The 23,080-nt window shown below is 34.8% G+C and overlaps 1 protein-coding gene across 1 annotated transcript; it reads left to right on the forward strand.

The window, feature by feature from the left end:
* Window positions 1-13,283: 13,283 nt before the first annotated feature.
* Window positions 13,284-21,661, forward strand: LOC141668333 (uncharacterized). Its single transcript, XM_074475176.1, has 7 exons — window positions 13,284-13,471; window positions 13,831-13,909; window positions 14,020-14,189; window positions 14,284-14,331; window positions 14,553-14,615; window positions 20,728-20,880; window positions 20,989-21,661. The coding sequence occupies exons 1-7, from the start codon at window positions 13,427-13,429 to the stop codon at window positions 21,376-21,378; spliced, it is 948 nt and encodes a 315-aa protein (XP_074331277.1). The 5' UTR covers window positions 13,284-13,426; the 3' UTR covers window positions 21,379-21,661.
* The last annotated feature ends 1,419 nt before the right edge of the window (window positions 21,662-23,080 follow it).

Here is a 23,080-nt window from a genome sequence, read left to right on the forward strand (position 1 = left end):
AGGTCAGGAGTGGACTAAGGAATGGAACTCAGTTTCATGTGTTCCAACTGACAAGCATCTTGCTGAGCACTTGACTAAAGCTGATGAAATGTTAAATTCTGATGATTTCAAAACTCAGCTTAGAGTCACTGCATTGAGTACTAAACATTTACAAGGTCTTCATTCAACTACTCATGCAGAGCTACACAAGATTCAGGAGAACTTTATCAAATAGGAACAAGTTTGGAAAATTGATAAGAAAAAGTTCATCCAACCTACCATTGACAGGATTGCTTATATTGAGAAGACTCAAGATCATCAACAAGCTCAGATTGATGAAATTCTGAAAAATCAAGCTTCTCAGCAATCACAACTAACTGAAATCCAATCCTCAGTGGAATTGCTTATCTCTCTTCTACTACCTGCTGATGCCAAAAAGGGGGAGAAAGTGATTAAGTCCAAATACAAGACTGACAAGACACTGACAGGAAAGGATAATGAAAAAGATGATCAAGGAAGCTCTGGAATGGGTAGAGGTCATAGTCAAGGTAGAGGATTCACATCAAGACAAGCTAGTCACAGGACAAGTTCTGATACTGGGAAAAGAATAAGTTCTGTTGCTGGTAAAAGGATAAGTTCTGATGAACTTCTAGATCTTGATGAGGAAATGTCAAGACAGTTATTTCTTCAGAAAAATCCAGGAATGGACTTGGAAAGTTTAAAGGAAGAAGAAGCCAGACTTAAATCAGAGAAAGTCACATCTAAATCTGAAGCTTCTGGTAAAAAGCCACTTCCAAAACTCAAAGGCATTGTGATCAAAGAAAGGACACATACTAAAGCAACATTGGCTAGATCACAACCACAGATAGATCCAAGATCCAAGGGTAAAGAAAAGGTTGGTGAACCTATCAAGGTTTATGTACCTTCTGAGGATGAAGAAATTACTGATGAAAAGGATGATCTTGCTCTGACTTCAAGAAAAGTTCTTAAAATAACCTCTGACATGGCTCAAGTTGTTCAGAGTCAAGAAATTGTAAGTTCTGATATTCAGAAGAAGCAAGTAACCTCTGACATAGCTCAAGTTAACTTGATATCAGAAGATAGATCAAAGACACTCCTACCAGGATTCACTAAAGCAAAACAGACTCAATCTTTGAAGACTACTGCAAGTGGTTTTGAAGCTAGAGTAGTCACTGGAAAGGAAGCAAGAGATAAAACTGGATTGGGAAGTGCTGATGAAAGAAGAGTACACAACACTACCAATGATCCAACTTCCTTGAGTGAACCAGGTATTGGAGCAACTCCTGAGAGATTGAATCAACTGGAATCTGTATAGATGGTTTACCATACCTACTTGAAAGAATACATCATGTTGTATTTCATGACAGATGGTAGGGTTTATCATATAAGACAAAATGCCATTCCATTGAAGTATTTTGAAGAATTGGAGCATGTACTTTTCTTACTTCAAGTGGATGACAGAATAACAGGGACTGCTGCAAACTACTTAAAAGAACAGATTCAGAGACAGAAAAGGCTTTATTCTGTTAAGTCTGACAGCACATATGTTCCAAAGTACAGAGATCACAATGGTGATATTGTTGATATGAAGCCTAATACTGCACAGATCAGAACATATCTTGGTATTAAGGGACTTGAATTCAATCTGGAGTCTGACAAAGCCTATATCATAAGACTAGATCAGGAGTTGAGAAAAGCAAAGATCAATGATCTCAGAGCTGCAATCTTTCAAACTGGCGAAGATACTGCAGAGCTTAAAGATGCCAAAAGGAGAATGATTGATGAACTCAGATATGCTGAGAAATGTTTGTTGAAGAACTATCTCAGAACAACTCCTGACATCAGAGAGATCAGATGATGAAGCCAAGTCGAAGATCTACAACTGCTTAAATTCTGATATCTGTACAGACTTAAGTTGTTATCAGAAGTTGAATATTGGTAAAGCTTTAAGGACTGTAAGTTGTAGTTATCTAGTCTAATTCTCATGCATTTGTACTTAATGTTTTTGACATCATCAAATATCTGTTAAACTTGTATATTATGCTAATTTACAAGTTGGAGGAGATTGTTAGATATATTTGATAATGTCATGGCTAATATAATTTATGTTTAGATTTCAGATCTTACTTAACAGGACAAATCAGTACTTAACTGTTGATCAGTACTTATACTGGAAGTCAGGACTTAAGGATATCAGTACTTATATTATCAGGAGATAATCATCAGAAGTTAGATATCAGAACTTAAGTGCTGAAGGATGATCAGAGAAGGACAGTAGGTGATTAAAGGAAAGAAGATCGAGATAAACATAAGAAGAAATATGCATGAAGAAGAAATTCCGTGAAGAATGGAATACTTGGAAGAAAAGATATCTGATTGATATATTTTAGGAAGCAGAATTATATTCCATATCAATTAGCAATTATCTTGTAACTGTGTAGTATATAAACACAGACATAGGGTTTACACTAAAAGTGTTAATATATTCGAGAAGATTATTCATTGTAACCCTAGCAGCTCTCGTGATATTTGTTCATCACTGAGAGGTAACAGTTCCATACTGTAACAGAGTTTATTGTTTCAATAAAGTTTGTTTTCTGTTACTTAATATATTAAAGTTCGATTTGATTGTATTATACACTGTATTCACCCCCTCTACAGTGTGTGTGACCTAACACAAGTACTGGAACTTGAATGAATTTGAAAGTTGTGTCTTGGCGGGTGCAAATCTTTTTGCTTACAGGAGGGGGTTCGGTTACTGCAGAGTTAGCAAAAAGGGCTTTGTGCTAAGGTGTGAGAAGATGATCTGCTATAAGCATGAGAAAACGAGCATAGTAACACGAGACCCTACGATTTGTAGAATGATCACGTAAAGCAGTAGTGAGACGTCTCAAGAGAATGGGTAAAAGTAGTTTGCCAAAATTGATCCTTTGATTGAAAACAACCGCAAGACCAATATACTGCAGAGTGGAAGTGATGTTGTGAAAGTTGGATTTAGTGCAGTTGGCAAACACTTTAGAAAGAGTATCGAAGAAAATGTCCCATTCAGACACCAAATTGGATTTTGAAAGTTTGTTTAAATTGATCACCCCCTGATAGTGAATAGCATGGAAAAAGTTTGAAATATCATTTTCAGAGGGCAAATTACAGAAATTGTCCATAGGAAAATTTAAAGCTTGATTGACGACTGTGTAATCAACCACATACTGTGTGTTTGCCACAGTGAATGAAAATGATTTAAAATCATCGGCCACAGTAGATGTTGTGCAAATTAGTCTTAGCAGATCAACATTTAAAATCACATTTGATTTAATAGCTGAGCTAACAATCGAATGGTCATTTAAAAATCTAATCCACGGCTTAAATTTTTCTACATCACATTTATTTGGATTAAAATAACCAACAAGATTATGCGAAACAATTTGGAAATTGAGAGCCATTTAAAATAATAATAAGACACACACTTTCAGAATTTTAAGAATAATATTAAGAAAATTCAAATTAATTAAATTAATTTAATAATTTGAATTAAATTAATTATAATCGAAAAATTTAGACAGAAATGTATCTCGTTAAAATTCTTAACTCACAAACGCAGATTTGAAAAGCCAAAAGACACAAAACAGAAATTAAAATTAAAAATACCCAAAATCAACAAACCCAACCCGATTTTGAGGGGAACAAAACGAAGTGCAAAAGATTTTTAAAAAAAATTGGCAGCACTCCTGTACGTATATACGTGTATGTATATAACACAGGAGTGAAGTTTTAGTATGCTGAGTAAAAACTCGAGCAAGGAAGACACAGAGAACAATGGCGGTTGAGCTTGATCGAATAGAGAGAGAGAGAGAGAGAAATAAGAGAGAGATTGATAGACTGTTGGAATTTTTTTAACAAAAAACTGAATAACTGACTTAACAAAACAAAAAAAACTTATAAGTAGACAATTGGTATGACAATTCGGGATAGTCTTACCGATTGTCATACTGATAGTCATACAAGGCAATTCTGAAAAATAGAAGAAATAAAAGTAATAAAAATAATAAATACTAAATATATATAACTGGTATGACAATCTGATAGTCATACCGGTTGTCAAACCAGTATAAAATAAAAGGAAAATATTTATATATAAGGTTTATAACTGGCAAGACAATTGATAGTCATACCGATTGTCTTGCCAGTATAAAATTATACTGATTAACAAAATAAAACACAATTAGACTGAAATGACTTTCAGCAAGACAATTTCAATTGTCTTGCCGATTGTCATAGCAGCATTTAAAATCAAAATAAACACACATAAATATATATATATATATATATATATGTACTGAAATGATTTTCAGCAAGACAATCCGATTGTCATTTCAGTAGAGAGACAATTAAATATTTACAGAAAATATTTACAAAAATAAAGACAATATTTCAGAATTAATTATTTTTATTCCAAAAATAGATTTCTGTTGAATTTTAGCAAATAAAATTCATAGAAAAATATTTTTAGAGAAAATAAAATATGCTGAGATATTTGAAATTAACAAGTAGAGTAAATAAAACAGATAAGATAATATAAATTACATAGAAATAAGCAGGAAATATTGGAAAATGATAAAATAAATTTGCAAATGAATTTTTCATTTATGAAAAATTCATTTGTAAATTCACTCAAGAACAGATTTCAGATATTCGCAAGTTTAATCACTAAAGCTATTCAACATACCCAATTTACCAACTAATTTGGTAAATATGGATTCATCAAGAGGTTTAGTGAAAATATCTGCTATTTGTTCTTGTGTTGGAACAAAAAATAGTTTAACAGTACCATTCATGACGTGCTCTCTAATAAAATGATACCTGATGTCGATGTGCTTTGTCCTCGAGTGCTGCACAGGGTTGTTGGTGATGGCTATTGCACTTGTATTGTCACATAAAATAGGAATTTTGTTCAATACAGAGCCATAGCCTCGTAGCTGGTTCCTAATCCACAAGATCTGAGCACAGCAGCTTCCAGCAGCAATATATTCAGCCTCAGCCGTTGAGTTGGAAACTGTTTGCTGTTTCTTGCTGTACCATGAGACTAGCCTGCTACCTAGGAATCGACAACTCCCTGATGTGCTTTTCCTATCAACAACACTTCCTGCGTAATCTGAATCTGTATATCCAACAAGGTTAAAACCAGATTCTTTAGGGTACCAAATACCTAGATTTGGTGTTCCCTTAAGATATCTTAAGATTCGTTTAACAGCAACGAGATGAATATCTCTAGGATCCGCTTGGAACCTTGCACATAAGCATGTAGCATACATAACATCTGGTCTACTTGCAGTAAGATAGAGTAACGAGCCAATCATACCTCTGTAGCTTGTAACATCTACCTTAATGGAGTTTTCATATGGTCCAAGCTTGACAGCTGTAGATGATGGAGTCCTTGCTGATGCAGAATCCTCTAGATTGTACTTTTTGAGGAGTTCCTTGAGATACTTGGATTGACAAATAAATGTTCCATCTAACCTTTGATTTACTTGTAATCCAAGAAAGAACTTCAGCTCTCCCATCATGCTCATTTCAAACTTGTTGTGCATTAACTTAGCAAATCTCTTACAGAGATTATCATTAGTAGACCCAAATATTATATCATCCACATAGACTTGGACTAATATAGTATCATTCTTACGTTTTTTAGAAAAGAGAGTTTTGTCTATGACACCTCTAATAAAGCTATTTTCAATAAGAAATTCAGAGAGAGTGTCATACCATTTTCTCGGAGATTGTTTGAGTCCATAGATAGCCTTGAAAAGAAAGAAGACAAAATCCAAATGATCTGGATCTTCAAAACCAGGAGGCTGCTCTACATATACCTCTTCATCCAGCTTTCCATTCAGAAAGGCGCTCTTGACATCCATTTGATAAACTTTAAAGTTAGAGAATGCTGCAAATGCCAAAAATATCCTGATGGCCTCTAGTCTAGCCACTGGAGCATAGGTTTCATCATAATCAATGCCTTCAGCTTGAGAATACCCTTTAGCTACCAGTCTTGCTTTGTTTCTTGTAACCACACCATCTTCATCTAGTTTATTCCTGAATACCCACCTAGTACCAACAGCTTTCTTGTGTGTAGGTCTAGGTACCAGTTTCCAGACTTGTTGACTTTCAAACTGATTGAGTTCATCTTGCATAGCTATCACCCAATCTGGATCAGTCAGTGCTTCCTCAATCTTCTTAGGTTCCATCTCAGAAAGAAATCCTTAGAACAGACACTCATTTTGAGTAGCACATCTAGTTCTGACTCCAACATCTGGATCACCAATAATCAACTCAAAAGGATGAGCTTTATTCCAGACAGTCTGTCTTGGAAGATTTGATCTTGATGATTCGCCTTGAAATTCATTGGGATGTTGTGTCCTACTAGATGATCCTTCAGCATCTCCCCCTGAGTTGTTGCCATGTTGACTTGAAGATTCTCCGTCAGTAGTAGTGGTATCTCCATTGTTGCCAAAGTTTCCATCACTATTACCTTGAGTATCATCATGATTAACAGGTTCTTCACCAGCAACAACCTCAGGTTCTTGACCATGTTCTGATTTTGAATCTGACATATCATCAAACTTCAGTTTCTCAGAAGGATCTTCAGTTTGGATACTAGGGAGTTTAGTGTCATCAAATGTAACATTGACACTTTCAGTTACTTTGTGTTGATCAATGATATACACTCTGTATGATCTTCTTCCATATCCAACAAAAATACCCTCATATGCCTTTGCCTCGAATTTACCACGACGATCATCTCCATCCTTGAGCACGAAGCATCTGGCACCAAATACATGAAAGTATTTGATAGAAGGTTTCTGTTCATTCAAAATCTCATAAGGAGTTTTCATGAAGTCTTTGTTGATTAGAGTTCGATTCTGAGTATAACATGCAGTATTGACAGCTTCAGCCCAAAAGTACATTGGAAGACCTGATTCACTTAACATCGTTCTTGCAGCTTCAATCAATGTACGATTCTTCCTTTCTACCACTCCATTTTGCTGAGGGGTTCTATGAGCTGAAAATTGTCTGGTAATCCCTTTGTCTGTACAGAATCCATTGAGAAGTGAATTCTTGAATTATGTTCCATTATCTGACCTTATTGCTCTAACAGGGACATTAGAATCTAACTCAATCATCTTGATATGATCAATCACAACTTGTGGTGTTTCATCCTTAGAGTGAAGAAATAAAACCCACGTATACTTGGAATAGTCATCAACTATCACAAGATAGTAACACTTCTTTGACATCGAAAGGACATTAACTGGTCCAAATGAATCCATGTGCAATAATTGCAGAACACCAGTTATGGAAGATGTGTCAGTGCCTCTGTGACTTGCTTTCTTTGACTTTTCTTTCTGGCAAGCCTCACATAGTCCTTCTGGGGAGAATTCCAGCTGAGGCAGACCTCTAACCAATTCTCTTTTGACAAGAGAATTCATTATTTTGAAATTGAGATGAGAAAGTCTCTTGTGCCATAGCCAACTCTCATCTGACGATGCCTTTGCATAGAAACAATTGACTTCAGGATTGCTTCCAGAGTTCATGTCAGCTACGAACAGATTTCCTTTCCGGATTCCCATCAAAGAGGGTTTTTCACTTTTCTTGTGCAGAATCTGACACTTCAGCTTGTCGAATAAAACATTGTAGCCGTTGTCACAGAACTGACTAATGCTAAGCAGATTGTGTTCAAGTCCTTGCACAACATACACATTTTCAATGATAACATTTCCAGCTAGCAAACAGCCATATCCCTCCGTTAAACCTTTGTTGTTATCTCCAAAGGTAACCACTGGGCCAGCTTTCTCAACCACATTTGATAGCAGGGCTCTATCTCCGGTCATATGTCTTGACGATCCGTTGTCAAGAATCCACACTACCGGTTGTACCTGTTTAATGCCCTGCAATACAAATGGATTAGACCTTCTTCGGAACCCAAGCTTGGCTGGGTCCGGCATACTTGTAAAATTGGCCTTTATCAGGCAAAACAACATTCTTAATTTTAATATACTCAACTTTCTCAATGACTGGACATTTGACCTTGTGAACAGCCTTGACAAATTTCTGTTTAGGCTTAGGCACAAATGTCTCCTTTCTAGCTTTAGGAGGACTAGCAGTCTTAGACCTATCATGCTTTCTATTATTCACATGTTGATGAGGAGTAGTCTTATCATTAGAAACATGCTTACCATTAAAATAAGCATACATCAGATTAAAAGCACAAGACATACAATCAGGAACACCACATGCTTTATGAGAGGGATTAACAATAGGCAACTTATGCATGGTAGACATGACATTTGTGTTATCCAACTCATGTGTGTCTGAGTTAGTCTCAGTTGCTTTCACAACCTTGACTGGAACTTTTGACACACTTGACTTGGAGACAGCTTTCTCATTAGCATTATCTTCAGCACAGATTTCTTCTTGAATAATAAATGAGGTCTCATCAAATGGTTCAGCAATTGATTCTTTATAGAGGGGTTCATCAACACCCTTAAGCACATGTGGTACTTCCCTGCCTTTAGCACAAACATGAGGAGGGGAGTTTATGCCTAATTTTCCAATAGCAACATTGTAATCATAACCTATTCCAGATGTTTGATTAACAGCTTGCTTATTGTAAAACTCTTTGGACTTCGAACAAGAATTAAAGTAAGCTTTAACCTTAGCCTCAAGACTGGTGATCTTGTCTTTGAGAATAGTTTCAAGTTGTCTATAACAGTCAACTCTATTCTCTAGAAAAGATACTTGTTCTTTTAATTTATCTTGATTAATGTGCACAAGTCTTAATTCATTGACCTCTTTCTCAAGGTCTTTGATTTGTTGATTTAACAATTCATTATCACGACGAGCACAATCTAAGGAACCTCCTAGATGATAAACTAATTCAACATCAGTAAATTTTACCTCTTTTCTTGACGATGAGGTGTTTGCATCACTAGCCATGAAAGCAAGATTCCCAACTTCTTCATCTTCACTGTCAGTATCATCCCAGCTTCTTCCCTTTGCCAGGTAAGCCCTTTCAGATTTACTCTTCTGATTAGAATCGTAAGAGTTCTTCCTAACTTGTTTTGGCTTCCTGCATTCTTTGGCAAAGTGTCCCAACTCATTGCAGTTGAAGCATCGAATGGTGCTTCGATCAACCATCCTTGTTTTATACCCACCACTGCTGGTGTTAGAGGATGAAGATCCACCTTTCTGGAATCTGTTGTAGTTGGACTTGTACTTGAACTTGGGATTCCTTTTGAATCTGACATTTGAGAATCTCTTGACAATCAGGGCCATTGACTCATCCTCCAATTGCTCCAGTTCTTCCAAGGAATAAAAATCATCTCCTGATTCATTTGTAGTAGGAGGATCAAATTCTGCTACTATCACATTTTCTTCAACCTTGGAAGACTGTACCATTCTTTCTGACTGTTGAGATTGTTGATGTTGTTGATCTTCAGCTACTAGAGCAGTAGACGTGCTGACCACTCTTCCTTTCCCGTAAACTTCCTTCTGCTGAATCTGCTCCAACTCATAAGTCTTTAACACACCATAGAGCCTTTCTAAAGAAATCTCACTCAGATCTCTTGCTTCTCTTATGGCAGTAATTCTATGTTCGAGATGAGTTGGCAGTGTTAAAAGGAACTTTTTGTTGACCTCCCTGATGGAATAGTATTTACCATTAATGTTCAGGTTGTTGATCAATGCATTGTACCTCTCAAACACTTCAGTGATTCCTTCTCCTGGATTGGATTTAAAGTATTCATACTCAAAGGTTAGGATTTCTAACTTGTTCTCCCTAACTTCCTCTGTGCCTTCATTAATAACCTCAATAGTTTCCCAGATATGTTTGGAATCTTTACAATTCATCACATGTCTATTCATCAAGGGATCAAGGGAATCTACTAAAATTAATTGAAGGCTATCATCCAGGGAGGCTTCTTCTTTTTCAGTAGGAGAAAAATCCTCAGGATTCTTTACATAAGTTCTAGTTTTGGTGATCACCACATCATTTTCTATTACCTCTGGTTCAATAACCATAGGAATTTTTGGACCCTTCTTTAACACTTCCAGATATTTGGGATTAGCAACTTGTAAAAACAATAGCATCTTCTTCTTCCACATGATATAATTTTCTTTATCGAATAGTGGAATTTTAACGGTTCCAACTTTTTGTGTAGTCATTATGAATTTTTTTTGAGTGAATAAAAAATTCAAGGAGTGAAAGAAACACAAAAGTCTAGGATCTTGATTTGTACGTTAATCAGAAGGCTCTGATACCAATTGTTAGGTCCCAATATATTTGTAGAAGGGGGGTTGAATACAAACTTTACCATTTAATCGAATAAAATGCGGAATAAAAATTGAAATAAAATTCAAGTTAAATAAAACTTTTATTAAACTTGAAATGTGTTACAACAACGGTATCTGTTACAAGAAATTAATCTCAAATTAATTATCACAAATTTAGAATAAATTCGACATGAACTTTTTCTATTTTTGCAATAATTAGAATCAAATGCTAAAAGCGATTTGAGATTAAGTTCTAGGGATTTTGATCCGCTAGATAGTTACACAAGAACAACAAAAGAATTTCTAGGGGATTGGATTTAACAATAACTGCTAGAAATAAATGCTCTGAGAATTTTACAATAATTTCTCTGCTTCTGTTTGTTTTGTGTTCTTCAGTGGTTGCCTGTGTATTCAATTGTGTTGACAAAATGATCTGATTCTGTTTGTTTAAGTAAACAGATCACTCGAATAGAATCAGCATGACATTCGGCAAGACAATCCAAAATGAACTAGCAAGACAATCCAAAATGAACTAACAAGACAATCCTTTGAACTGGTAGAACTTTCGGTAGGACAATTACTTGACTTGGAAAGACTATCGGTAGGATAATAGAATGACTTGGTAGAACTATCCAGAAAGACTTGGTAGGACTTTCGGTATGACAATCCAATTGTCATACCAGTTCAAATCTGTTTTGCTGATTTTCTTTTTGAATATAAATCCAAAATCATTTCTGAAAAATGCATAATATTAATTCAGAATTAATTAACCAATTAATTCAATTAATTAATAAATTAATCTTTACAGATTTAATTTATTTTCTTAATTAATTTAAATGACTTAATTAATTAATAGAGAATTAATACTACTCTTGAACAGCAACCACTCTTCTGACAATCTTCTGAAAATTACTGAATCTATTTCACCACTTGAATGTTGACACTCGATGTACTGTCTGGTTCATGAATGACTAACTTCTGTGATGTTTCTCCAAGTCTTGATTATCTTCAGATTAAATTCCTGTAATTAATTGATACCCTGACGAGATCTCTGTCACTTGATTAAATCCACAATCTTGATTTATATCACTGAGGCTTGATCAATTGCTTGAGCTTCTTCCAGTGAATTAAGTCATCAAGTCTGTAGATGAACAATGCTTCTTAATCCTTTGACATATGTTACTCTGTGAGATCTCTCTGACGATAGATCCACTATTTACTTATTACATTCTTATTTGAGTTGAGTTAAATCCTCGAATAAACAAATAAGCTTAACATATGCCTTTCACCCGTCCACCTGTATACCCTTTTCCACGTACATTTTGCTGGAATGACATGTTATTTACTTCGGGTAATGGGGCAGATCCTATTGGACGGGATTAATGATTCTTAATCACCAATTCATGATTCTGTTCAGCAACGAGGAGAGTTGATAGAAGATCCCCGGACTTAATAAATTTACGCTCCATGTACATCTCTGCTAAGCTGATATTGTTGGGGTGAAAAGTTGATAGTGTTTTATCGATTTTTGTTTTTTCGTAACTTTCTCACCACACATAGTAAGCCTAGAATTATTTTGAACAAAGCAGGGCTATATACTCGGACACTCTTAAGATCCGGAAGTCTTAAATTAGCCCAATCATTTTCAGCTGTAGGTAGATAAACTAATTTCTGGTGATCGAACCTATCCTTTAGATTTTCGCATAAAATAAAGGGATCCTCGACTTCTAAGTACTCAGATTTTAAATCTTCATGCATGTGGTGTCGGAGAAAAATTATAGAGGTAAAGTTTTCTTCAGCCTTGAATTTATTTTCAACCTTTATTGTATCGCTTAATTTCTTTGAACCCAAGTGCAATTTTACATCTTGTACCCGTGATAAATAATTATCGCAAGAAATGTCCAAGGCAACGAACGACAAGCTTGTAATATTTGTCATACTAAATCTGAATTAACATGAAAATTATTAAATTTTAATTCATTAATATAAATATTACATAAAATCTTAGTTAATCGGGTGCGTTAACAAGTACGCAATAATCAATATATATATTATTATTATTATCATTGATATTATAAACAGATCTATATATAAAATAATAAATGGATTTTCACCCGTCATACGAACGTCTGTGTATGCACGTTATCTCCGACCAATAATAAATTAAAGTGGACAATCATGCATAAGTTAGTCAGGGGCAAAAAGTTACTATATGATAAGTATGCAATTTATAAATTAAGGTTCTCACTATACTTTGGTATTACCCGAAATTAAATGGTACCGCAAAATAATTTTAATAGGCGGTGCTCCGGCCATATATATTTAAATTATATGTAGAGGGTGTAACCACGTCTACTTCGGTCATATATATTTAAATTAAATGTAGAGGGTGTAACTACGTCTACTCATATATATGTATATTTAAATTAAAATTATATCTTTTCAATTTCGGTAGGGCTTCGTGCTGATAACGTATTGTAAAATACTCGCTATATTATAAACACTAACTACGGAGATAGAGAGCAGAGAGATAAATGCGAAGTAGTAAAGAAAAGTAGCTGCTTGAAGGTGTGCATTGCTTCATTCCGAAGAAGGCTATAGCCAAAATAAGGAACAAATGAATTTAATGTAATGTAAAAATTTCCAAGTTTAAGCCCAACCTTGCTATTTAATATTTGACAATAACAATCAATTTACAACATTTTTTATAAAATTAGAAAACTGTTTTTGCAATTCTTTAGAAAAAAAATGATAGAAATTGTGCACAAATCTTTTACTAACTTGAGGTATTTTTCAAAAAAAATCATAAAATAATCCAAGTAAATTTATCTTTCGTCTGATTTCCGTTTATTCCAAAATATTTATTAAAAAAATAGGTACTGTAGAAAATATGACCCCCCTGACCTCTTTATAAGCGACCAACAATTGCAGTTGCACGTATCGCGTCCATTATACCTGTCCCTCGTTTCATCCTAAAACCCTAACCAAGGCATATTGTATTGTGGTGGTGGGGTTTATCTAGCCTGCAAAATTACAAGAGACAAAACATATAAAATCAATCTGTGATCGTGATGGAAACAACTAGTCAGGCTTATTTGAGAAGGTTCGCATGTCCGCTGAAGCCCATTACATCAAGAACCCTCGCGACCCTGATGTTAGCCTTCTTTCTTTTCTGCTTTTCTTTCTTTATTTTTCTTTACCGATATCTGTTCTAAGAAATTCTTAGATGTGACCTGAGTCGAACAAATCGACACAACCACTTCAGCTATCCAATCGTGCTCGTTTATTTTTCTTTATTAATTCACTTTTATGACTTCATCTATTTGACCCATTATGGATATATTCATCATCTTTTTTTACCCTTTAGAGCTTTTGTTACAATGCTAGCTAGTTAATTGGTAAATTACTTGTTATTGATTTATGTCCTTTTTTAGTTTATTGTTTGGTTTTGTTTTTAATTTATTGTAATTATTGGATTTTGAGTTTGGGAGGTGAATATGTGTACTTTTGTAGAATCTGACTAGATGGGGAGGTGCATTACTCGAAATTTCTCAATACGCAAATTTCGAACAATCGAAACGGATGCTTGGAGGTAATCTTGTAGGGATGAATTTACTTAATTGCTACTAACGTAGTATAATTTATTGCTTGTTGTTTTTTATGTTTGTGTAATGTTTTGTGCATCTTGGCCAAACTTTACAGATGCTGTTTCAAAATTTGAGGAGGCATTAATTATTAATCCTAGAAAGCATGATACTCTGTGGTGCTTGGGGAATGCGTTTACTAATCAAGGATTTTTGACTCCTGACCTCAGCGACACTGAGGTTTATTTCGCGAAGGCTCATGATTGTTTGGAGAAAGCTTTGTTGGAGGTATTTTGTTTATTTATGTTTTCAATATTTTGTTACACTCCTTCTGGTTTTGATCTACTAGAGCTTGAATTGCTTTGTACTCCATGTTTTTCAGAGCCCAGGAAATGAGCTCTATATAAAGTCCTTGGAAGCCAATAACAGGGTGAGTGTATATCAGTTTTACCCTCCATCTTCTTGCAGTTAAAAACATCCTTTGAATTCATAATTTTAGTCAGTTACTTTTTTTAAGCATTTGCTGGCAGAAATTACGTAGTTTGCCAGTAACGGTTACATCTTTTATCTGTTTATTTGGCTACACTGTTTGAATATTAGTATAAATTTACTGTAACTATTGCCTAATTATCATACTATATCCTCTCTTAGGCACCAGAATTGCACAGGCAAGTTCAGAAGCAGGGGATTGCTGGAGCTCCTGCTAATGCTAAGGTTTGATATATCAAGCGTTCCTTTTCCTAATAAAAATAGCATTTCCTGGATTAGGTTAAAAAATTCCTTTGCTCGAGCACTGTCTTTTGAATAATTAGCTAGCTCATGACAAGTTATTCGCGCTTGGAAAATGTTTTTTTTTTAACCTAATAGTTTCTCTGGTTGTGGCATTATCCTATACTTCTTTATAGTTTGCAATCTATATAGGCATGTTTCATCATCATTATGTCTAGTACTAGTAGTAGTAGTTTCTATGATGGTTTTTATTGTGTCATTTTATGCAAACTTGTGGTTAGGAGTTTTGTCAGTCTTGCATATTTTTGCCATATGCTAACTTGTTTTAATCACTCTGAACTTGTTTTTGATTTCTAAAGTTAATATATGAAATGCTTTATTCTATCTCACAGGACTCGGATAAATCAAATAGTGATTGGTTTTATGATATATGTGGATGGATTATCCTTGGTATTGGAATTATTTCATGGGTTGCAATGGCTAAATCAAATGTGCCCCCACATCATCCAAGATAAGAAGCCTTCTGTTTTTGAAGTGGAATCTGTGTTTTGCTTGGTTCAATGCCAGTGTTGCAGCCACAAGACCTGCTGTAGATATATCTAAATTCTACATTTTTTTATTTGTGCCAGTATTTTTATGCCAGCTTAACAATGAATAAATACGTATCCTTTAGCAGGAATATACTATTTTTGGCATAATGGTCTAAGTTTACTAATTTAGGTCTCATATTAATACTTTTTAATCCTAATTTCCTTGGTGATATTTCATATTTGCTGTTTTAAATTTGACTAGTACTTATTGATGTTTGGTTTCATTGACATTATGCTTATAACAAGTAGATAGAAAATTAGCAAAACGCCAAAACCAAACTCCACCCTTGTCAGTATTCCTTTTGAAGTGCTGGGATTTCACTTGCTTCTTTTCCAAGTACTTCTATAGATTCTAATGTGTTCAATGGTCAGAAATTAAGTGAAGCAGTAGCTTTATGTTTGCAAATGGCTTATTGAGCCACAGATATGTAGGTTAGTTAAGCCACTAAAATGTAGGTAGGCGGTGGAATTTAAGCTCGCCGTGATTTATAAATACATGTTTTTGACTAATTTTTGAAAATTAACGGAGATATGAAATTGACACCTGAATTTTGCAAGACTTTTTCTTGAAAATCATTACACCAGGACTTTCTCAGGGAGTCCGATGATTTGCACACTAAATGAAAACATGAGCCATGACAATTTTATTTTTCACTCCTAAACAAAATAAGTACGAGAATTGGTCTCTTAACTTCGCAAAATTATAAGGATGAGCGGGTGAATTCCAAAAAATCTAATGTTTAATTTTTTTAATTTAAAATTTTAATTATCTAAAAAATTTGTAATTGGTCCAAATTTTTTTATATTTGTGTATAACTTCAATTATAAAATTATAGGCGTCAATATCCAAAATTGATATGATTTTCAAATTGATTAATATAGTATGTTATATTTATAAATAAGATTGCACTCATAAAAAACACCTCATATAAATAATAATAAAAAATATCATTATTTGTTTTTATATTTAGGATGCATTAATAAAAAGTCGCGATACAAGTTTGAAGGGTCTAACCCATATAACCAATCATAAGTTAGACCCAACATCTTAAAAGCTCAAGCCACTAGGGCACCATCAAGAACCGGGACTTAAACTTTGAGAAATTATGGGACATGAACAACTCCTAGAGTTGAACATGAACAGATAAAAATAATAAATATAGACTTAACAACATACTTAGACTGATATTTAAAATAAATACTTAACGATAATTTAATTAAACGAAACGTAAAACAACTAGAAGAATCAAACGAAGCCTGAGAACCCTTTCACCAACACCCTTCTTACAGCTTTCATGGATTACGCGGCCCCATGCCCTGATGATTAGTTCCATACAACACCATCTGAACTTCTTTGCCTCCATCTTCAACAGCTTCACCGCCTCCCTGATTAAAAGTACTCCACAACATCATCCTCCTCGTCCGCCTCCATCATGAGCTCTTCATATTCATCTTCTTCTAGAGCACCAAAATTTTCATTGCATAAATCCAAACCCATGTCAAGCATTCATATTTCCTTAACTCTCTCAAATATCCTCCTATACACAACCAGCCTTGTTCTGTTAGCAGCTCCATCATGAGCAAAAGAACTAGCCAACCTGTTCTCACTAGCACTGATCACATTGACTCTCAAAACCATATTCGCTTCTACTGTTGAATTAATCCTGCATTGTTTGGATTCAGAAATCATCTCCAATCTTTTCATTGTTTCACTGTCTCGGGCTTATCAGTTTCAAGAATGAGTAGGTTCTCATCCACAAGAAAAGCACCCACCAGGCCAACAACAAAGGACCACAACTAATTACACCTTTTTGTACGATTATTAATTGTACGTGAATACATCTTCATGATAGTATACCTATGATCTTTGAGAACGATAACTGTAACGACCAAGAAAATTACGCTTGTATTATATTATAATAAAGATATTTATATGTATTATTATGTGATTAAATGTGTTGAGTTGTTAAACCCTAATTGCTATGAGCTACGTGTCGTCTGTTTTGATCAATGTGATTCAGATATTTATTGAGTATTTTATTGTAAGTTATATGTTTTATATCAAAACCCGTATAGCTCAAACACTGTTTTAAAAACCCGTATTTCAAACAAAATCATTGGCCCTTTTTTTTTACCAAAAACGACCTATACCACATCGCTATTCTGAACCCCTAGACGTTTTACAAATTTGACTTTTTCGCGAAAATTGACTTTTTCGTACCCCTTCGGGTGCCAAAAGCCCCACAAAAATCACATTTTTATTTTTATATGATCATGAAATTATCATACATCATTTTTCATTACATTTTTGTAATATTCACAATTTTTGAAAATTATTAGCATTAATTTTGTATTTATTGGATATTTAAAAATTCATTATTAATACCCAAAAATTATAAAAATTGGGGCAAAATATTTTTATTAGTGTGTAATTAGCCCCTTAATTTTATTTAGGGGTATTATTTTGGTAAATATAAATAACTGAATTATTGTTAATTAATTAGTTAATTAATCATAAAAAAATCAGAAAAATCAAGAAAATCCCCAAATCTCTGAAATTAGGGTTTGGAGTTCTTGGAATCAAATCAGATTTTGAAGGTGATTCTGTTAATCAAATCAAACATGTAAGTAACCGTTTTGAAGCTTGTTGATTGTAGTTTCTGATTATGTAATCGTTTTTAGTGATTGATTAATCGATTTTTATTTCATATTTTCGGGTTTAGCATTCGAATTCGGGTTGCTTGATTTGTGGTTTGTTTGATGATTTCGTGATTATAAGCTTATAGATCGTTAAATTTCTGATCGAACCGTACCGGTTTCATCAAGTTTGGCTTCTGATTCGTGTTCGTCGGAGAACCACCACCGCGGCGGTATTCTTCGTTTTCCGATGATGATTTCGCGGCGGGGTCGACTTGTTCTTCTGTTACCAGCGTTGGGTTGGACGATACGAGGGTTGTTTTGAGCTTCCGGGCATGTGAACCGTTGTGGTGTTCCTTTGTTCGCCGTTGTTCGCCGTTCGAATCGCCGGAAAAATTCCCGCCGGCGTCGGGTTTCTAGGCAGCCATGGGGCTGTTTTTGGGGACCAGAGGTCGACCCGGTTTCGACCCAGAATTCGACCCGGGTTTGATCCCCAAAACTTGAAACCAATTCCCTGAATTGTGTTTTTGATTTATTAATTATTTAATTATATTTTAGTAAATCAGAAATCAGTTTTAATAATTCTTAAAAATCTAATAAAAATTAGTTTTAAATTCTGAAAAATATTATTAATAATTTCTAAATTATTTTGTTAAATTTAGAAATTCGAAAATTATTATTTATTTATTTATTTATTTAATCATTTAATTATTTATTTAATAATTTAGTTATTTATCTATTATTCAATAATTAAGTAATTAATTAATAAACAGGATTAAATATATCGAATAATATGATAATAATTCGTTAATTAGTCGAATAATATGAGTAACTCGTAGTGATACGAGCAGTCGATCGATGTGTTGAATTATTATTCGAGTGATAATTTATTTATTCGAAGAGTGTCGTAATAATTATTCGTATCGATTAGTTATTTATAAATAGTCGATCTAATCGGATAATTGATAATAATTTGTAAATAATTGTAATAAATTGTAATTAATCCTAATAATTAAAGATTAATTATTTTAAAATGCAATAATTATTAAATAATTATTTTAAAATATAATTAAGGATTATTAATTATAATTAATTATTTATAATTGATTATTAATTAATTAAATCTTGTTTAATTCATAATAATTAAACTTTAGTCCGATTTGAGTGAAACGAAGACGCTTAAACTCAGAAAAATGAAACGAATTCAATAAAAATAATTGTAAGTCATAATTTCTTCCGAAAGAAAGTCGTCTTGTGTTAGTTAATTGTTTATAAGCCCTAATATGGGTTAAATCGAGTCAAATAAATCCCGAAAAATTATAAATAAAATCAAATAGGGTTAGTTAATACAAGTATGAGTCTAGTATCTATTCTAAAAATAATTATGAGGTTAAAATCAATTATGTGTCTTATATGCTATGTGCTTTACATTATTATGTGAACCCTATGTGCTATATAATTATATGTGTATATACGCGAGTCAGATAGAAACACATGGGTAGATTGATAGGGTTACGTGGTATCAATTTGAGATACGCATATGTAGTAAGTTAACTAAATGACTACCTTTCTATGATTGATTCAGTATCAGCAAGGCAGATCAAGCAGGATATAGAAGGCGGTGAGTTGAACCAGGTTAAGTACGCGCAAGACAAGTTTTTTTTCCCCTATTCTAAGTTCAGAATAGTGAAATATACCCCACTTTCCATATCAATTACACTTTGATAATTCTTGTTCACATATACTGATACACAATTATTGATTCTTGTTTCTATTTCATTTCGATTCTTGATTTCTCCCAATTTATTGAATTCTCTATTCATATTCCTATACTTTTATCCTTGTTACATATATTATGATATATCCTAATGTTGGGATACATCAAAAGCATTCCGATTGTTCCGGATGCTAAGCTTTGGACTGGATGGTTACGATACGGGCTGGGCATTACCCAGACCTTTGATTATTAGGCCATAATTTCCTGAGTACTCCTTATGTTGGTTGGGTCTATGCAGTTGGATATAGATCCGCACTGTATCCTGACTGATCAACAGGTTATAGTGCATATGTTGGTTCTTGTTTCCAGTCTTGTTCATTTGGCCCTCGCCAGTATTGGCAAATTGTTATTCTTTACAGAAACATATGGTTGTTCAAACCAGCAGCTTACCGATTCATTTATTCTCCTCCTTTACACTATATATATATATATATATATATTATTGCAGGCTTGTTGAGCAATTTTAGCTCATCCCCTTTTATTGTTATTCCTATTGTTTTACAGTTAAGGTAGAGAATGAAACCCATCGAAACCCGCATAGTCAAGAAGCGAGTCAAGCAGCGGGACCCTCTTATACCAAGAGTGTTCATCCCTATCCCAGAAGAGAGTTTTGAACTACCTAATCAGGTGTAACAGGATAAGTAGTAGTGTTGGTTTGAATAAAAGTTATTTGGTGAGAAATGTAGATATAATAAAGTTTTGTATCAAAGAGAGTTCTTGAGACAGATTATTTTTAAACTGGTTTGTAATAAAGTTAGTGTGTCGTTCTTGTTTTCAACTCTTAACCTTAAAAGATCCTGAGTAGCTGTAGTTCGGGGTAATTATTTTATTTATATTCCGCTTGTGCGGGTTTAGTGAGTAGTTTATATTAATAATGCCCCAAATCTATACACCGGATTTGGAGGGTGTTACAGTTGGTATCAGAGCATAGGTTTTGACCCTTGAAAACAAGAACATTAGGGTTAAGATAAGATAAGAAGATCATATAGGATAGAAGTAAGAATGTTAGGATTGTTTGTTTATGTGATTAAAAGTTATGAGATCTAAGATTGTGATTTGATTGTTCTTGCATTATTATTGTTGTGTATATTAGATGGCTTCTTCAGCGTCATCTGCGGAGAGGACTGAGTCAGACCCAGTAGCAGCACCAGTACTAGCCCCAGCATCACTGCAGGTTTTCCCTCCATTACCATCACCTCCACCCCTACCACAGGGTCCAGCACCTGATCAGTTGCCTGCCCCAGAGGTACCATATTTTATTGATTACTTTTCGTATTTTGAGCCAGAGATGCCTGATTTTCCATCATTGGAGTTTCCGATGTTTGATGTTCCTGATATGATTGACATTCCACAGTGGGAGAACTTAAAGCCACAGGTTCCCGTGCCACAGCCTGAGATTCCAGAGATTCTCCGGATGGAGCCAGAGTTAGAGCCACCTATATATGCACCCCAGGAGCAGCCTGTTTTGTTTCCTGCACCACTAGCTATCTATGCCCCTATGCCCGGGGTATACCAGTTTTCGCAGCCAGAATTTATGGATGAGGTAGTGGTGGATCAGCCATTACCATTGCTTTCTCGAGTTTCTCGTACAGATCTTCGCGAGCCTCGCACGGTTACATATCAGCGGTACCAGTTAGAGAAAGAGGAGAGGGTCAGATGGCAGGATCAGTGTACGAGATTCTTGGGTTGTTTGAGACACAAGAGGATGGTCCAGTTCGAGCACTACGACCAGACTACATCTTGAGAAAGAGACTACTCCAGATCCATAGGGCTGGTTCTCAGGAGCTTACTGACTTGAGGCAGCAGGACATACGTACAGAGGCAACATATTCCAGAGCGATGAGACTCACAGAGGCAGTATTAGAGGCTTTGCAGGAGGAGCTGAGTCATGTGCCACCTGAATTCTGATCTCAGCAGACAGTGGAGTGTTGTATCTTGTATATTATCTGTAGATAGATGCAGTGTAGTATTGTATGACTAGTTTGTATGAGTGTAGCTACTAGTTTTGACTGATAGCAGTAGCAGGACGACTGACATATTATAGACTTTTGTATCAAGCATTGACACCTGCAGCTGGTGTCCTACCTATATATATATATAAGATGAACCTTTTCATATTTTCTTTAATTTATTTTTTCCAGTCATTTAAGCATTTACATTTATTTTACTGTTTTACTGTTGTATATTTTAAAATGTTGTTTTTATTTACAATCATGTTGTACCCTTTATGTTTACAAAATTTTTTATTTTATTTTAAAATGATTTATTTAAACATCGTACTGTTTTTACTCACTTATTTAGATATTTAATAAATTGTTTTCTTCCCTATATCAACTGTTTCAATGATGTTTTAATATTATAAAGACTGTTTCTATTCCATAACACATGTTTAGTAAATTGTTATCAAAAGAACCCATTTTTTTATTATTAGAATATGGCACCTAAAAGAAAAGCGAGACCTGACACATCTAACGGAAATACGGAGGTTCAGAACGATAACAATCATATGGATCAGATGTTTTATTTTATGCAACAGCAGATGCTGATGATGCAGCAACAGATACAGCAGCAACAACAGCAGTTTCAACAATAAATGCTACAGCAAGCCGCTTATCCAGAACATCAAGTACTACCAGCAGCACCTGTAGTTACTTTCAAGCAATTTCAGTCGGTAAAGCCTCCGAAATTTGCCGGTTTCGCAGATCCTACAAAGGCGAGAGCTTGGCTGAAAGAGATGGAAAAGGCTTTTGCGTTAGTTAAGGTTGAGGAAGAACAGGAGACGGATTTTGCTAGCTACTTTCTGAAGGGCGAAACTAATTACTGGTGGGAATCAAAGAAAGCTTTGGAAGGAGAAGGTGTAGTGACTTGGGATAGATTCACTGAACTTTTCCTGGAGAAATATTTTCCTCGCTACATGAAGAATCAGATGAAGGTTAAGTTCCTGGAATTGAAGCAAGATAATTTATCGATTGCAGATTATGAAGTCAAATACACTGAGTTAGCAAGGTTTGTTCCTGAACGGGCCAAGAGATTCCAACAAGAATTGAAGCCATGGATTCGTAGCAGAGTAGAAGTATTTGAGCTGACGACTTATACGGCTATTGTTTAGAAGGCCATGATCATTGAAGGTGAGAGTGAAGCAGCTCAGAAAGAGAAGGGACTAGGAAATTCCCAGAACCGTTTCAACAGAAGGCCGGGATTTCAAGCCCGGGGAAAGGCAAACTTCAGGAGACCAGAACAGGGCAACCAGAGGACGGGTAATCGACTTCCAGCCCCAAATCAGCAAAGACTTATCCGACCGCATATACCTGATTGCAGAACATGTGGTAGAAAGCATACTGGGATTTGCAACAAGACAAATGTCACGTGTTTTAAGTGCAAGCAGAAGGGACACTAATCTGGAGAATTTCCGATGGAAAAAGCCGAGATCACTTGTTTCCAGTGCG

The sequence above is a fragment of the Apium graveolens genome, chromosome 6, assembly GCF_009905375.1.
Source record: "Apium graveolens cultivar Ventura chromosome 6, ASM990537v1, whole genome shotgun sequence".
NCBI lineage: Eukaryota > Viridiplantae > Streptophyta > Magnoliopsida > Apiales > Apiaceae > Apium > Apium graveolens.

What these genes read in the sequence shown, in the direction of transcription:
- LOC141668333 (XM_074475176.1), top strand. Translation starts at nt 13,427, where the DNA reads ATGTCCGCTGAAGCCCATTACATCAAGAACCCTCGCGACCCTGAT. An exon ending in ATCGAAACGGATGCTTGGAG is followed by an intron (nt 13,910 to 14,019) that starts GTAATCTTGTAG and finishes CAAACTTTACAG; the next exon opens with ATGCTGTTTCAAAATTTGAG. An exon ending in GAGCTCCTGCTAATGCTAAG is followed by an intron (nt 14,616 to 20,727) that starts GTTTGATATATC and finishes TGTGTATATTAG; the next exon opens with ATGGCTTCTTCAGCGTCATC.